Genomic DNA, 18,157 nt, shown 5'->3' with positions numbered 1-18,157 from the left:
ATATGCTCAGAATTAGTTCAAAATGATGTGAAGATTACTGAACCTACACACATTGCCAACATACTAGCTGACAGGTTCAGTGCAAACTTCTCCCCTCCCCCAAAAGGAGAGATATCTATACCAGAGGATTGTAGCCCCAAACATCTCCAACGCCCAGGTGAGAACTGCTCTCTCCAAGGCAAAAACACAGCATCCATGGGACGGATGGTGTCCCCGGCTGTATGCTCCATTAACTCAATGAGGAATTAAACCCGCAGTTAGGACAGCTGTTTAATCTTAGCCTCACCTCAGGATATGTACCCAAGGAGTGGCGCACGGCGACTGTGGTCCCACTTCATAAGGCGGTGCCTCCACCAACCCTGGTAATTACCGTCCCATTAGCTTGACAAGCCTTATCTGCAAAGCCATGGAGAGGATCATAATGGAACTCATAAATAAAGACATAGGGAACTTGCAGACTTTGGATCCATCCCAGTTTGGCTTTGTCAAAGGCAGATCATGCCTCTTAAACTTGGTTGACTTTTCGAAACAGTCACCAAGGCCATTGATGAGGGCAAGGCAGTCCATACAGCCTACCTCGACCTGGCAAAGGCCTTCGACACAATACCCCACTCAGGTATCATTGAAAAACTCATCAGCTTAAATGTAAACCCATACATCACAAGATGGGTTGCAAACTGGCTAAGTGACAGAACCCACAGGGTCAGAGTTGCTGGAGCCATGTCAGACTCAAAGCCTGTCACAAGTGGTGTCCCACAGGGCTCAGTCCTGGGACCACTCTTGTTCGGCATCTACTTTTCTGAAGTACAAGCAAACACAGGAGGGTTATGGCTGACAAAGTCTGCAGATGACTGCAAACTGGGCGCCATAGTCGAAAACACATCTGACACAGATATCCTTCAGAAGGGCCTCACAGAAACGGATAACTGGTGCCAGAGCCATGGCCTAAAGTTAAACACCAAGAAATGCATAGTCATACCCTTCGGGAAAAACAAGGTTACCCCTAGCTACCATATAGGTGGCAATCCACTGAGCACAGAGGAAGTCATCAGGGATCTGGGGACCCAGGTTGACAGTAACCTTTCGTTTGACACTCATGTTGCCAAAGTAGTTAGGAAAACCTTCTACATTGCCCACCTGATCATGAAGGGATTCACATCTAGATCAAGGGAGGTCATCGTCCCCTGTACTCATCACTCATTAGACCTATGATTGAGTACAATGCCCCATTCGGAATGTATCTGACCCGACACCTGCAGCAGCTGGAAAGGCCCCAAAAGTTCCTCACCAAAAGGATAAAGGGTCTCAAAAATATGTCTTATGCTGCCAGACTGAAAGAACTCCAGCTCTATTCAGTCGCATACCGCTTGCTCAGAGGTGACCTGTGCCTGACATATAAGGCCATGTCAAACCCAGATTTGATGAATATGCTTCACCTCAAAAAATCTAGATCCCTCAGAACCACAAGGGCGGGAGACTTAAACCTTGACACGGTTATTAATAGAACGTGCTGGAGGGACAGATTCATCACCCAGAGACTCCCTATGCTGTGGAACAAAATCCCGGTACATGTGAGGCAGAGCACCTCACTGGCCTTGTTCAAGAGGAATCTTGACCAATGGATGGGAGATCGCAGATATACCCTAGGGATTACTTCAGTGTCACTGCTTGACAGAGGCACAGCAAAATAACAGGCATAGTTTTTCTTCAAACTAAAGGGGTGGCGAAAGCCACATAACTATGGGCTAGGCTTATAAATGCCCTTGGGCAGATAGCCTAGTATGAACCTATGAACCTATAAAAAGGGGTACCTATCTCCAGAAAAAGGTGTCCTTCCATCCTTTCCCCAACCTACTTTTCTTTATGCTTCTTTTCTGAGTATACCTCTGTTTTCTATACTCCCCCATTTTCAACTGTCCAATACTCCTCCTTCCTCTTCTCTTGGAAGTGATAAGTGATGTCATCCTGTATCACTGTTGCAGTATTCTAAACAGAAGGTATCTCCCACCTAGGGCAGCCTGACACTTGGCCAGTATACAAAAGCCTAATGATCTTGTATGTGCTGTATGTCACATTTATGCTCCCTGCACAGAATGTAAGGCATAAAAGGGACGTACGGACACAACTACCTAGAACTTCTTTGCTGCCAGTTCAAAAGCCATTATTGCTAGTTGGTCTGAATGCCTTATTGCTGTACTGAATACTTAGCACCAGAAAAGTGACCCATTGGGATTTTTTTTTTTCATTTCTTGGTCTTGTATTTTATTTTGCTACCTAGAGTTCATGTCATCCAAGCAGCAGCAGCCTTAGGTCAACTGGTGCCTTAGGCAAAATGACTCCACAGCGCCCCCATCCTGGTCTACCTACATCAAATAAATACTAGAAAAGTGCCCCTGCTATACCAGCTCCCTATGTGGCCACCTAGTTGGCCTATGCCTAAGGCCGGCTATGCATTCAAGAACGGAAAATGTCAGTGTGGGTTACAGATTCCCCATAAAGATCATCACGAATAGTGTCTTTTTTCTTTGGGCGTTTCCCACAACCATACCTCTTGGAGAATCTGTAAGACATTTGTGCCTAAGAAACTCAAAAGCTGTTTGTCTTTCCTGGTCATCTATCTTGAAAACCAACAGCTTAAACAGTTAGCCCAGGGGACCATGACATAATCCTTAACACTAGGTAAGAAGGCCAAGAAATCTCGGCTGGATTCTTTAGTTATCCAGTCTCCACTGGAGGTAACAGCTCTGTTGGTCATTTGGCATCTACAGAGTCCTCTGTGGCTACCCTATCGAAAGCTGGCATGGATCAGTCTTTTTGCATGTTCTCTGAGTCTTTGCAGGTGCCTGCTCCATATGTTGAAGGGGAGCCACAGTCGATTATATTAGAGGGTAGCCCCGAAATTTTTAAAATTATTGGGGATAAGCCATTTTTTACACAAAAGAAGGCTAAAAGCTTCAAAAACTATTTTCAGGCTAAACTGAACATGCCTAGAAGGAAAGTAGATAAAAGGGGCATGTTAAAATGTTTTAATTGTAATATGTGCAACTACTTATTCACTAATGCTGTAGATTTTGTTTTAAATAAAAACAAAATCAGCATCAAAGGTATTTTTTCTTGTAAATCCAAGTTTGTGATTTATTTAGTTTTTTGTACATCATGTAAGGCTTTTTATGTAGGTAGGACCATGCATGAATTAAACAAAAGAATGTATGAACATAAATATGCTGTTCAAACAGGAGATGTAAGAAAATGCTTTGGGCAAACATTATAAAACATTATAAAAATGGGGTTTGTAAAGTTGATTTTAAGTTTGTAGTGTCAGAAGCTTTAAATAATGTAGAGTGTTTACTAAATCCAGAAGAAGAACTGGGGTGTCTGGAATATTCATGGCAGGTTAAATTAAATGCCTGCTATCCACCTGGCTTGAACAATTGTGAAGACTTTATGCATTTGAAGCGAAAAGGGTTAAAACATTAATTAGTATAATGTCATGTGATTTGCAATGCTATAAATGTGGTTTGATTTTGCTTCAGTCTGAAGAAGTCTCAGAAAAATTGTGAAGAGACGAAAGAAAAATTGTGAAGAGACGAAAGCGCTTACTGAAGGATTATTTTATTAAAGTTTGTTGGATTTTCTGTCAGCTTTTGCATTTATTACTTTAAGACATCTTTTTGGGACTGCTGCTGCTGACATGTTTAGGTCTCAAAAGTAAGGCAAAGCCTTGCAGGACCTTAACTATATTTTTGTCTCTTCTGTCTCTAAGCTCCAGAGGAATTATCCTTCTACATCTGCTTTTGTTTGCAGGAAACCTTGCAAGGCCTCCAAGTGCAGGAAGGGTGGTAGGCAGACCCACTCTGCTAAGGTGTCTCAGATTTCTGTGGCCCAGAAGCCTCCTTTATCTGATAAGCCTACTTTTCTTTGAAAATTTCACCCCACCCCACTTCTTTTACAACAGTTTCCTTTGTCTTCCAAATTGGCAGCTCAGCACGTCAGACTCTCAGGTTCTTTCTATCCTCTGTCAGGGTTACTTCATAGTACGGAAGTCTCTCCCTCCGTTTTCAGGAATTCCTCAACCTCCTCTAGAGCAACATCCTCATTTCCTGGAGGTTCTAGGGTCCCTGGTGAACCAAGGAACAATTCAACCTGTCCCCCCCTTTCCCAAGTGGGAAAAAGTTTTTATTTCAGAATGTTCCTTGTTCCTCAAAAGTAGGGCACATGCAAACCTATTCTCAATCTCTCCCAGCTCAACACCTTTCTCAAGGTCCCTTCTTTTCAGATGTTTACTCTTCAAACCCTGTTTCCTCTTTTACTACCGCAGGCTTTTCTGTTATCTTTGGATCTGAAAGATGCCTAATTTCATATTCCTATTCATCCCCTTTTCAGGGCATTTTTAAGTTTCTCTGTGTCTTCCTTTCATTTTTAATTCTCTACTTTGTCCTTTGTAATACCCTTGGGGGCAGTGGAAAGGCCAAGGTGTTTAGCTCCCGTGATTGCTTTCTGCAGGCTCCAAAGCATTCAGATTTTCCTTACCTAGACAACCTGTTGCTTCAGGAACCTTCTCCCAGTGGCCTATTACAGGATCCGGAGTTCACCATGACTTCTTCAAAGTCTGGATTTCACTATCAACTTCCAAAAGTTTGTCTCGACTCCCTTTCAGGATCATGTGCATCTGAGATGCAGGATTCAGACAGTGCCAATGTTGGCCTCTCTTTCACCTCCAAAAGTTTTGTCACTAACAGCTTTCAGGTCTCTTCTTCCTCTAACTGCCATGCCAGCCAGGGAGATTCTTTCAGCCCTGGGACTCATGGCCTCTTCTATTCCAATGTTCCCTCCCTCTTGCCAGACTACATAATATGCAGAAGCTTCAATGGTACCTCAAAAGTTAGTTTGGCTGCAACATTGTCACCCCCCTGGATTTCAGTGCACCTCTCCTTCCCTGTCTAAAGAAGAATTTGAGTGGTGTATTCAACAGCTTGCTCTCAAACCCAGGCCTGCCCTTTCAGCTTCCAGGCCCATCTCAATTAGTGTTCACCGATGCCTTAGATATGGGGTGGGGAGCTTCTTTTGGTCACCTGAAATTCAGGGTTTCTGGCCAGCCTATCAGAAGTCAGACCACATCAACATCAAAGAGATGACAGCTCAGATTCTGGCCATTCAAGCTTTTCGCCCCATGTTGTCTCCACGCTCCATGTGGTACATCAACAACCAGGGAGTCATAAAATCTTGCCTCCTCTGCAGGGTGGCTGTTCAGGCTTGGGAGGTGGCTCTCAGTTATCAGTTAACTCTTTGGGCAGTATACATTCCTTTAGAGCACAGTCTACTGGCAGGCTCTCTAAGCAGGTCCAAAACACAAGCTCACGAATGGATGTTTCACAGAGACATGTTTCTGGACATTGTCCATCCATGGGGTATTCCTCAAGCAGATCTTTCTGCCTTCCCTCTGAACAGGCAGCTTTCCTCTCTTCTGTTCCAGAGTGTCATGCCATCTGGTGTGGAAGATGGGTGCCCTTTCTTTTCTCTTGGAACGAGATGTTTCTTTATGCCTTCCGTCCTCTTCCACTACTTCCAAGAGTCCTGCAGAACATTCAGCTGGATTCCTACAAAATCTTGCTAGTGGCTCCATTTTGGCCAAGACAGCACTGGTTACCTCTCTTAATGCATCTGGCCAGTGGGAATTACCACAGGTTACCTCACCAGCTGGATCTCCTCACACAGGACAAGGGGTCTCATCCATCCACACCCGTCTACTCTTCACCTGACGTGGGTGATAGGGTTTTGATCCCTTTCAGGCACCTATTTTCTGAGGATGTACTCAGGGTTTTACAAGAGGCAAGGAAATCAACCAGAAAATCTTATATGTCCAAATGGAAAGGATTTTCTGACTGGTGCCATGCTTGTAACCAGGACCTTTTTTCAGCGGGGATCCCTCTGGTCCTCTCTTATTTATGTGAGTTTCTCCAAACTGGCCTGGCCTATTCTTCCGTGAATGCCCATTTGTCAGTCATCTCTGCTCATCTGCCCTTGAATCCTCCTTTGGCTTCTTGTTTTGAGGTCAAAAAATTCTTAAAGGTGTCCTGCATATTAGGCCTCCAGGGAAGCCAATTCCTCCTCCTTGGGACCTTAATTTTGTTTTGGAAAAAATGACTCAGGCTCCTTCTGAGCCTGCAGATTCTGCTTCTTTGCAACACTGTATCTGGAAGACTGTTTTGTCACTAGCTCCTACTTCTACTCAGAGGGTTTCTGAGCTCCAGGCCCTTATGGCCATTCCTACATTTTTAGTTTTTTTACAGAGACAGGGTGTCCCTTCATACCAATCCTTATTTTAGTGGGTACAACACCCTTCCTTTTTTTCCCTACTCCTCAGTCTGCTAGAAGAGGGTCCTGCATACCTTGGATTTGCACAGGCAGCTTAGGTACTATTTGAATAAAACTAAGGGCATTCACAAGTCTGATCAGCTTTTTGTTTACTTTCATCCCAGGACATTGGGTTTGGTTGTTTCTAAGCAAACCATCTCCTCCTAGATATCTAGGATCATTTGATTTTGTTACATTTTCATGATAAAACTTGTTTACTTCTGTTGCAGCTCATTCTATTAGGGCGGTTGCCTCTTTTGATGCTTATTTCAACGGCTTCAACATCACAGCAGAGCCGGCAGCTCAGCCATACACAATATATTAATGTCTACTTTACAATGTAGTATTTACCTACTATGTGGTGCAGGCCTTGCTGATGTGTGCAGCACCTCTATGAATCTCTCAGCCCAAGTGTTCTTTGAAAACTTTATTAGAATGGCTTATTGACTGGAACTTCAGAATCTTCCCCTTTATTTGTATTCTTTATCAAGCAAATCTGTTTCACCTGCCAGGTTGTTAACTAACTGAGACCCCAAGATGTAGAATGGCTTTTATCAGAGAAGTGCATTCTGCCAGTGTTAACAACAATGCTAACCATGCATTCTATTGGCAGAATTCTAATTTAACACTCCTTATCATTAAACTGATCTGAACAGAGAGACCCAAACAGAAAAAGAAAGCAAGACAGATTAAATAATTTTTATCATTAAAGAGATTAAGCGACAGGGAAAGGTTGTACAATATGCAAAAAGATCCAAAACGCTTACACAGATTTTTATTCTCCATTTTGAAAACTGGAGGTCTGAAATGAAAAAAAAAACAACACCCACAAGCACTGATGCTCCTTCCTTTTCTATAAGATAATCTCTCTGATTTTTAACATACCATCTCAGTCAGGTAAACAGACTATTTTACCAAAACGTTATCATAATGTTATCCCCTCTAAAAACAATTATGAAACATATTTTATAAAAAAATATATTTTTTTTTATTTTATAAAAATGTACTTTTGCTTGTGCATTTACATGCACACTGCTTTTTTTCTCTCATTTTCTGTCTTGTGCAAGGACGTCATCCTTTGTCAGGTAGGAGGACTATTTACTAAAAGCACAAGAAAATTACTGTGGGGCACATAAACACAGAATATGTTTTGACATTGTAAAGCTAAAATATGATTCAGTGTAGTAAGACACTTAGAGATGTGTTATCAGACACATCTGATGCACTGTCAGTGGCTAAAGGCACTTGGCCATTGACCTTGTTACCTTATGACACACCTGACTTGTGTGTCAGATGTGTTTGTTGCTAGTGCACTTTCTCATGTGTTACTGGTTGTTACAGACACACCTGCTCTTCTCAGACAGGTGCCAAGGCAGCTTGTTTACCTTATGAATTACAGCAAAGCAGGCCTTCATATATCTGATCCGTAAGAGAGCTCCTCTGCGGTACAATATTAACTCTCAATGTTGCACCATGTCACCAATTTCTAGACTGGCATTTATAAACTGTCACAGTCAAATTTTCTGAACTACCCTTCATTACTTTTAAAGGAACACCAAAAGCCATTTTATGTATTTCCATCATTTAGAAGTACTGTGGAGTCATTCAGTGCTCAATTTATAAAATATTATTCAATTAACCATGCTTTTCCATATATAACAAAGATGCTTCTTTAGTTTATCTTCAGAAATGACACTCTATTGCACCTTACATGAAGGCTGATTTAAAGTCCTGCAAATGCTGCTCATCAAGAAAAAGCATTTTCACATCTGATGGCATAGTAAGGAAACCTCAAATGTTAACAGCAGCTTCAGCTTTCCAGTATCTCTGTTGGCTAAACTCCATCATCTACTTCTATGGTGCATTAACAAAAAAAGAGCACTCTCTTACAGAGCCAGTATTGTATTCTACAGGACAAGAGAAAACTAAAAGTTACCATACTATACAAAACCATACGGAAGATTACCTGATCCTGCACTGCTTTTTGATTGTCAGATGTTAGTCGAGCCATGTGAAAACTATCCCTTTCTTTTTTTGTTTTCAAAAGTTTCTTCCTAGGCTTCATCTGGCAAAGTGAAAAGTAACACATTTTATAAATTATTACCTTAATTGAAATTATTCTGTGGGTAATGAACCAATAACAGAATAAATATGGATCAATATCCTCAGTGCTGTATAGGGACACCCAGTATGCACTAGCTTGCCAAATGCCACAAGTTACAGCCTCTGTTTCCTCATGAACCCTGAAGTATGTTAAGTTCTTTTAGGTATGTGAGTTGCACTAGATTCAGTATCATACACAAACTGCTAAAACTGTGAAATAAAAAGATGACATTTGTTGACATGAAGTATTTCAATATTTTAATCTGCCATGCCCTGTTCCCCGTCCTCACAAATACATTTACTTGACTATAAAAATCTTTGCCAGGGACTGCAGCATCACATATCAAAACACGAAAGCACAGTGATACAAAAATGCCTTCACAAAAAATGCGGCCCCTTTTCCCAACAAATCAGCAATTCATTAAAAAAAAGGTACTATGTCATGCTCAAATAGAAATCTTTACAGCAGAAGAATATTGACTGCATACTTTACTGCAGAACTTTAGTAAAGTTAGCAAGGTAAAAGAATGGCAATGTTAATGCTGATCAGGCTGGCCGAGGTGGTGCAGCAGTTAGCATTGGCACCTCACAGCAAGACATTCTCCGGTTTGATCCTTGGCTGGGGTGCCTGCTGTGCGGAGTCTGCATGTCCTCCCTGTGGGTGCATGGGTTTCCTCCATGTGCTCCGGTTTCCTCCCACATCCCAAAGACATGCTGTAGGTGGATTGGACACACTAAATTGGCCCTAGGCGTGAGTGCGTGTGTGTGTGTGTGCCTTCTGTGTAAGGTTGGGCGCTGGGCTGGCAACTCAACACCATAAAACTCCACTGCCAATCATGAGCAGACAGGTGATCTGCTGTGGCAACCCCTAACCGGGAAAAGCCGAAAGAAGAAGAATGTTAATGCTGATCAAAAACTTTTACTGGACAGAAAATAATGTAACGCATACAAGTGATGAAGAGAAAAAAAGCTTACAAACCACCATAAATTTGAATTGCTAAATTTAGCAAAATTCTAAAATGAAAAAAGTATTTCACATCTACCTGTATTTATATCGGTCTGTGTCTATCTGTATACCTATATCTATCTATATCTCTCAATACATACTTGTGTGTGTGTGTGTGTGTGTGTGTGTGTGTGTGTATATGTGTGTATATGTATGTGTATATATATATATATATATATATATATATATATATATATATATATATATATAGATATCTGCAGTATATAGCTATTCCGATATCATCTGTATCCATCTCTCTCTCTCTCTCTCTCTCTCTGTATATGCGTGCGTGTGTGTGTGTGTGTGTGTGTGTGTGTGTGTGTGTGTGTGTATGTATATATATATATATATATATATTTTTTTTTTTTTTTTCCTTGAGGGGGACAGTCATAAAAAAACTAACAGGGAAATTCTCATTATGATACAATTTGGAGCTTCTATCTACAAATTTTTGGTAAGATATGTCAGTAACAACATAAAATGATTTACCTTAGAAGCCATTTCAAGGAGATGTACTGGCAAGCCATCTGATTCTGAACTGTTAGAGCCATTTATGCTAAGAAATGAAACAGATGCCATCAGATTTAAGTTTTCTACCAAATGCACATTATTATGTATTCAGTTCAGAGAGATTTTTTCAGTTAGATGCTACTAACATTAACATCAGTCATAAAACTGAACAGAAAATGTATCAAAAATGAATGCAAAACAATGAAACCCTTTGCAGTGAAGAACAAAATAAAAATCAAAGATGTTGGATTCTATTCACAATTGCCAGCTTCATAAACATTCACAGAATATGTAATAATGTGGTTTGTAAACCATGATTCAATGATTTGAAAACTGTTTGCAGAGATCACTGAAGACCAACTCATGCAACACCAAAGATATGACGGTGACATTCTGAAAGTTTTCTTGCTGGTAGTGTACATATGTTTGTGTAGGGAACTTGTACCCCAATACAATATGCTGTTAACAATTCCTGTCATGGTACCCATGGTCACCCAATTAAGATTTAGTGGTACAGAAGTTCTTTTGCAACTGTACAACATTCTAGGAACTTGAAAACAGCTATATCTTATGGGAAATGTGAACAATAGTGAGCATGTGTAAGAAATGCCAGAACTGCAAAGAAAAATCAGATGTTGATTAAAAGAGCTCCAGCTGACAGAACTTTGTCCATCACTGTTATGTTGCTCAGTTCTGCCTGCAGAGCAATGTATTACGAAACCTCTGCCTACAACTAGAAAGCATATATAAACTATATTACTTACTAAAGGTAAAGATTGAGCTTTGAGAAGTAAATCTGCAGATGTTTGCTTGGTATCAATACTCTAGAGATTCAGGCAGTAGAAGCAGTCATCTCCATGCAGACCACAGAATATAAAAGACAACATGCAGATGCTAGTCAAACTTTGATAGCCTTGATGTAGCAGACGCAATACAGCAAGATTTTCTGGGCATCCAGTGAACAAATAAATATTTCCATTAACTGATGCAATGAACTGCCAAGATGAAATTTTGTGAATGAACACCACTTTGCCATAGTGTGTAGCCAATGTAGTTTCTTCTTTACATCACCTAATGGTTGCCAGGACAATATTTAAAAGGAAGTTATATATTTACCATAACTCTGCATCTTTGTTATTCTATTCTATCCACTTTGACTGTTGGGTAATCCACCCTCTTGGAGATCCAAGCTGGCAAATTCTTAGCTACTGCACTCACTGAAGTGCTCAAGTTGCTCCCTTCTTCTATAACACACCTGTGCTCTCTTCTTAGCTCCTCAGACTGTCTGTTTCCCGAAGATAACAAGGTAGTGTAACAAAAGCAAAGATAAAACTAGAGGATAGGCTTCATGTTTACTCCTACCAGATCTGTCTGGAAACCAGGAATTGACAATTTGGTGGGTGGATTCAGTGGTACAACAATGATCTCGTGCTATGGTAAAGCACATAACTTCCACAGCTTACTTTACTACCTCCATCCACCTTGACATCTGGGACAGAATCCCCAGTTATTTATTCTCCTGGGTAGCACCATGTCAGTGCTTGATAAAGCTATGCATTGCTGACCATGTTGCTGCAGCACAAATGTCATCAACAGAAGAATATCTGAAAAAAGCCATGGAAGTTGCAACAGACAGACCCTTTAGAATGGGCCTTAAGCTTTGACAAAAAAGATTTTTGTTGTAGGTGGAGTAGATGTATTCTTGGAAAGAGTAATCTTAGAAACCTTGGAACGCAACTTGTTGGTCGAGTAGGAAATAAAGAGTTGGTTGCTCTTGTGGAGTTCTTTTGCATGGTATAGAAAGTTATGAAGTTATCTATGAATGTTCAAGAAGTAGAGTACGAAAAAGCTCATGAAGATGAATATTCATATTCTGATACAAGGCTGACTTAGATGTGACCTTGGGTAAAAAGGAGAGGTTAGGTCTAACAGAAACTCTGTCTTTGTGGGAAAAAAAATGGGAGTCTGCAGGATGGAACCAGGGCCGGCTTTAGCTGAAATGGCACCCTAGGCGAAGTAGTACTCCAGCGCCTCTTAAACCCCACCCACACCATACTAATGCAAACCCATATAAGCCACACCCACAGGTAGGCCACTCTCCAATAAGGCCATTTCAGTTTTTTCCTTCAATTATTTAAATGCATAGAAAGTAAGATACCTTATAATGTAGTTAAACTGAAAGTGAAGGACGGTGGAATTTTCCTTTAATAAACCTGCTTTATCTGTTGCTCCTTCACACATATTTTACTATAAAAGTCATGTCCTCAAAAAATAGAAGACCATGCACCTTGTTTCAAATGGTTGCTTAACTTACAGTTTAATTTAATTTGGGGTAGGCGAGCGAGTCTTACAGCTCAGTGAAAGTAGAATAGCAACCTCTCTCCTCCCTCTGTACAGTAGCTTAAGCTAGAATAGCACAAACACAGATAGCCATTTGCTAAACAATACAATCTCGCAATGAAAACAGACTTAGCATAAGCATTAAACTTCTCTGCCATTGAAATGGAATGAAAACCCACATTCATAGAAAATCCATATGGCCATTAAGTTTATCTTTGGGCTGTTTTCAAAACAGACTCCTTGCACACATTTTTAGGGTCATGCATGCATGTATTCATTCTTTGATTCACCTTCCTGATTCTAGTAAATTATACTCCTTGTATAATACCACTGACACTTGTTAGAAAGCGTTTTAAATTGCAATTTAACATTCTTTTAATAAGCAATGAAATGATGTATAAAATCAATAACACTATTCATTTCAGAAAATTTCAACCATAATAGGCTAGACCTGTCATTACAATCCACCAATATCACTCAATGCACAATCTTGCAGAAGTAAAATCATCTGAATAATTCCACATTAAAGAAATATGTAACTAATGAAGAGGCTGCTACTGGCAAACAACTTTACATCTCAGTGCTTCATTTACAAATTCAGTGTAAGTTGCCCTTGAAGAATTGCCTATATTACAATTAAAAATGTGATAAACTGGTAATATTGCAAAAGGAAATTACTAAAACTGACAACAAGTTCATAGTTACTAGGCTTCTCGTACAAAGGAGGACACACTCAGGAGTGGAGAACCCCTAGCCTCTCTTGTAATGCACCAAATAATCGGCAATCATATGGGTACTGCAATATCAGCACTTCATCTACATGGTGGGGGAGCAGAATCCACAGCCTTCTGCACCAAAGGCAATTATGGCACTAACACTGCTTTCAAATTCTCTGTACAATAAGGCACCACTTGTTAGTGTGTGTTTTAAATTTGTAGCTTTGTGCTTTAAATTTGTAGTTTTGAACATTTTTCCAGTAAGCAACGAAACAATGCATTTCCCAATAATGAAATAACTGCCCATTTCAGAATATTTTAACCATAAAAGGCCACTCAAGACTTCTATCACTACAATCTGTCAGTAAGCACAATCTCTGCAGAAATAAATTTTATCTGAATAATTCCACATTAAAGAGATGCGTAACTAATGAAGAGGCTGTTACTGGCAAGCAACTTTATATTTCAGTGTTTCATCTACAAATTCAGTGCTTGCTGCCCTTTAAGAATTAATTGCCTATGTTACATAAAACTGGTAAACTGGTGATACTACAATAGGGAATGACTGAGAAAACTTTTAGTTATGTACTCACCATAACTTCAGATGTTTGGGATCCATCTCGCCTACATTCTGGCTGATGGGTTCGGAGCCGATCCCTCGGCTCCGACTCGGCACGCTTATGCCAAAGAGCGAAGTCTCTTATTGGCTGAGCTTACTATATCCCAGGATGCACCACTACCAGTCCCCCAGATCTAGTTTGTCCGCATACATACACAGACACACATGCTGCTTATATAACATCGTCAGATGAAACAAGATAAAAAACAGTAAAACTCAAAACCGTTCAATCTCTTCTGATCTCCAAGGCAGGGGGAAGGAGGGTGGGTATTAGGAATGTAGGCGAGATGGATCCCAAACATCTGAAGTTATGGTGAGTACATAACTAAAAGATGTTATGTGATCCTATCTTGCCTACATTCTGACTGATGGGACAGCGTCCCTAGCACCTGAATCCTGGGTGGCTCACTGGAAAACACTCCTGAGTACCGTGGAACCAAATGATGCTCGCCCTTTAGATGCCACATCCAATTTATAGTGGGAAATGAAAGTGTGCGGGTTGGACCAAGTAGCCGCAGCACAAATCTCAGAAATAGCGAGCTTGGAACGAAAAGCAATAGAAGTAGCCATAGCTCTGGTAGAATGAGCTTTGATAGATGTCGTAAGTTGCTTATTTGAAGAGGAATAAGCCTGAGTTATGCAATCTCTAATCCATTTGGAGATAGTAGCTTTAGTGATGGTTTTACCCAACTTATTATCTGAAAAGGACACAAACAACTGGTCTGATTTTCGAATTTGTTGAGTCCTGTCTAGATAGAAGCGCAATTGCCTGTGAACATCCAATTTATGGAGGGTGTATTCCGCTTCGTTGGAGAATTTTGGAAAGAAAACTGGTAGCTCTAGAGATTGTTGGAGACAGAGATTAGAACAAACCTTTGGAACAAAAGATGGGTTAGGCCTAAGTGATACTCTATCCTTGTGAAAAATCAAGTACGGTGGTTTGATAGATAGGGCTTGAAGCTCTGAAACTCTTCTTGCAGAGGTAATTGCAACTAAGAAGGCAGTCTTCCAAGACAGATATTTTAACTCACATGTAGCAGCCGGTTCGAAAGGGGAAGATGTTAAGGCACGAAGTACCAAATCAAGATCCCACGGAGGCGCAGGATGAAAAACTGGAGGTCTTAACAGCCCAGCACCTTTAATGAAAGTTTTGCATAATCTGCTGCTCATCAACGGTGGATCCATGGATTCGTGAAATTTAGAGATAGCTGCTAGTTGGACTTTAATAGTAGAGACTGAAGATCCTTGATTAAACAAGGATGTTAAAAATTTCAAAACCTCTGGTATCGGGGCAGAGATAGGGTCTAAGCCCCTGAGCTGAGCCCAGATAGCAAACCTCTTCCACTTACTGAGGTACAATTTCTTAGTGGTGGGTTTGTGGGCCGAAGATAAAATGTGAATAACTTCCGGGTCTAAGGTGTGATTTCTGACTAAAGTCGGAAGTGGAGGAGCCAAGCTGTCAATTTCAAAGTGTGAAGGGACTGGTGTAGTTGTCCCGACTGATGAATCAGCAGATCCGGAGTTAGATCCAAAAACCAAGGATCGTCCACAGCATGTTTCTTTAGGTAGGGAAACCATACCTGACGAGGCCAGTGCGGAGCAATTAGTATCATTGTGGACCCCAATTGAGAAGCTTTCTGGATGACTTTGGGGAGAAGTGGAACCGGAGGAAAGGCATAAAGTAGTCCTGTTGGCCAAGGTTGGACTAGAGCATCCGTAGCTGCCTCCCCTTGACGTGGAGTCAAGGAGAAGAACCTTTTGCACTTTGCGTTTTGTTGTGTTGCAAACAGGTCGCAACACGGGGTACCGCATCTTCTGAAAATCTGAGCTGCTACTGTTTCGTTCAGGGACCACTCATGAGGAGAGAGAATCGTCCTACTTAATCTGTCTGCCAATATATTGAATTTCCCTGGAATGTGGGTCGCTACCAAGAAACGGTTGGTAGCTACAGCCCATTCCCACACCCTCATGGCCTCTCTGCAAAGGGGGTAAGATCTGGTCCCGCCTTGTTTGTTTAGATACCAGACCACCGACATGTTGTCTGTGTGGATAGCGATAATGCCTTGAGGGAGAAACTTGTGGAGGGCCTGTAGGGACAGAAGTACAACCCTCATTTCCAATACATTGATATGGAGAAAGGTTTCGTCTGGAAGCCAAGAACCCTGAACTAACCTGCCCAGACAATGCCCCCCCCCACCCTGTCTGGGAGGCATCCATCGTCAGGGTGGCCACCGGAGGGGGGATAACAAAAGGTCTTCCCTGATTCAGATTGGATGGCTGAAGCCACCAGCGGAGGTCCTGTTTGCACGTTTCTGTAATCAGAATGGGGTGATTGAGGGGGAGATTCTGAAAGGACCATTGTGTCGATAACAGCCACTGAAGAATCCTCATGTGCAATCTTGCCAGTGGAACTAGGAGAACCGTGGCAGACATCGAACCTAAAAGCTGCAGGACCATCCTGGCTGGGGCTTTGGATCTTGGAAGCAGGGCTTGAACTTGACTTTGTAAAGTTTGAATCCTTTCGGTAGGAAGAAAGACGCGCATCAATTTTGAGTCTATCTCTGCTCCTATGAATCTTATGCGCTGAGAGGGCAGCAAGACAGACTTTGACTAGTTGAATGTAATTCCCAGGGTAGCACCCAGGGAGATGGTGGCTTTGAGGTTGTCTATTAGTAGATGCCTGGTGGTGGCAGTCAGGAGCCAGTCGTCCAGATAGGGAAACACTTGGAATCCAAGACTCCTCAGGTGAGCAGTCACTACTGCCAAACACTTGGTGAACACCCTGGGGGCTGTGGTGAGACCAAAGGGCAGTGCACAAAATTGGAAATGACTGTTTCCCAGGCTGAAGCGCAGATACCTCCTGGACGCCTGATGTATCGGTATGTGATAATAGGCGTCCTTGAGATCTATGGAGCACATCCAAACATCCTTCTCCAACAATGGGAGAATGGATTGTAAAGTGACCATTCGGAATTTGGACTTCATGACGGACTGGTTTAGTTTGCTGAGATCCAATATTGGTCTCAGGTCCCCTGTCTTTTTTGGCACTAAAAAGAACCTTGAGTAATTTCCGGATCCGATCTGGTCTGTGGGGACCGGTTGGATGACTCCTTTTTCTAGCAGCTTTGATGCTTCTGCGGCTGCAATTTCCCTTTGACTGGGTGGTGGGTCTGGGATTTTCTTGGACGGTGGGGGTGAGTGTGTGAAGGGAATGGTGTAACCTCCGGCAATAATCCGAAGCACCCATCTGTCCTGAGTGATAGACTCCCAGGCTTTTAGATGCTTGGCGAAACGGCACCCGACTGGCTCCGGAGCAGCACAGCCGGGCAATCCCTCATGAAGTGTGGGAGGCTGAAGAGCCACGAAAGGACTCGCGGTCTCCAGAATTGCGGGGCCCTCTGCCGCCTCTGGGACGGCGTCTCCCAGAAAAATTTCCCCGTCCTCTGCCTCTGGAAGGGGAATCTTCCTGCTGTTGAGGAAAAAACTTACGGGATTTGCGGAACCACATCTTCCCTCCTCCTTTAGCCTTGGGGTAAGGCCGAAAGGGAGTGGAATAACGTGCCCCTACGGCAGATAAAGTTTTTCCCTCTTGCTCACAGCGGGTAAGAGTGTCTTTAACCTTAGGTCCAAACAAAGAGGACCCATCAAAGGGAGCGTCGGCGAAGGAAGACTTGAAGGCCTCCGCAAAATGATACAAACGGAGCCAGACTTGTCTCCGTAGAGCCACGCCTGTGCCTGCCGCTCTGCCCGCCCCTTCGGCTGCATATGAAATGAGCCTCATGGACGAGTTAGAAATCGAGGTAAGGATAGCCAACTGAGAGCTAACCGACTGGGCTAGCTGCTCAGGTAGGTTACCTGAGAGGGAATCTGACAGCTCCTTGACCAGATCCCTCTGTAGCCTGGTAAAATGTGCCAAATAATTCAGAGACCTTAGTGTAAAGGCCGCTGAAGTCAGGGTGCGCTTCCGTGCGGTCCATGCTCCTAGACTCCTTATTAGGAGGATGGACGGACGTTGAAGCCTCTGCCACGTCCTGTTGTGTAGCAGATGCCACCACCATGGCATCTACAGCCACGCCTTTTGTCAAGAACTCCTTCTCGGGTGGGGCAGACAAAAATTTGTTAGGGCGAGAAGGCACTGGTTCCACAGTATCTGGATGTTCCCACTCCCTGCGACAAACCAAATCCAGGAGCTCGTCGAAGGGCGGAGACACCCAGGAGGCGGAGGGCTGAGCCCCAAAGGCCTTGAGAAGCACTGACTCATCAGCAGAGGGGGGTTTGGATATCCTGCCGCCTCGTTGCTTAAGGATCTCTAAAATGTCTGCGAATGAGACATCATCCGAGGACGACTTCGGGGACCCCTCCGCATCATCAAGATCAGTGTCCGATGTAAGAGACTCGGGGGAGTCCACGTGCTTCCTCTTGCACGATCTCTTCCTTGGGGGCTCCTCCAAAGGCAACTCCGAAGAACCCTCAGGAGGAGGGGAACCCTCAGTGGGGGTAACCTCAGGC

General features: G+C 42.6%; 1 protein-coding gene across 1 annotated transcript in view; it reads right to left on the bottom strand.

The window, feature by feature from the left end:
- AGBL3 (AGBL carboxypeptidase 3) overlaps nucleotides 1–18,157 on the bottom strand; it is a 1,419,881-nt gene that overhangs the window by 197,441 nt on the left and 1,204,283 nt on the right. Inside the window, exons 13-14 of the mRNA XM_044087180.1 lie at nucleotides 9,953–10,019; nucleotides 8,321–8,419 (exon numbers count right to left, since the gene is read on the bottom strand). Coding sequence (XP_043943115.1) covers nucleotides 8,321–8,419; nucleotides 9,953–10,019 — 166 coding nt within the window. The remainder of the gene's footprint in view (nucleotides 1–8,320; nucleotides 8,420–9,952; nucleotides 10,020–18,157) is intronic.

The sequence above is a fragment of the Protopterus annectens genome, chromosome 11.part0, assembly GCF_019279795.1.
Source record: "Protopterus annectens isolate FY-2018-M chromosome 11.part0, PAN1.0, whole genome shotgun sequence".
In the NCBI taxonomy this organism is placed as follows: Eukaryota; Metazoa; Chordata; order Ceratodontiformes; family Protopteridae; genus Protopterus; species Protopterus annectens.
Note: the sequence above shows the minus strand (reverse complement) of the source record. Positions and strands in the feature narration are given on the sequence as shown.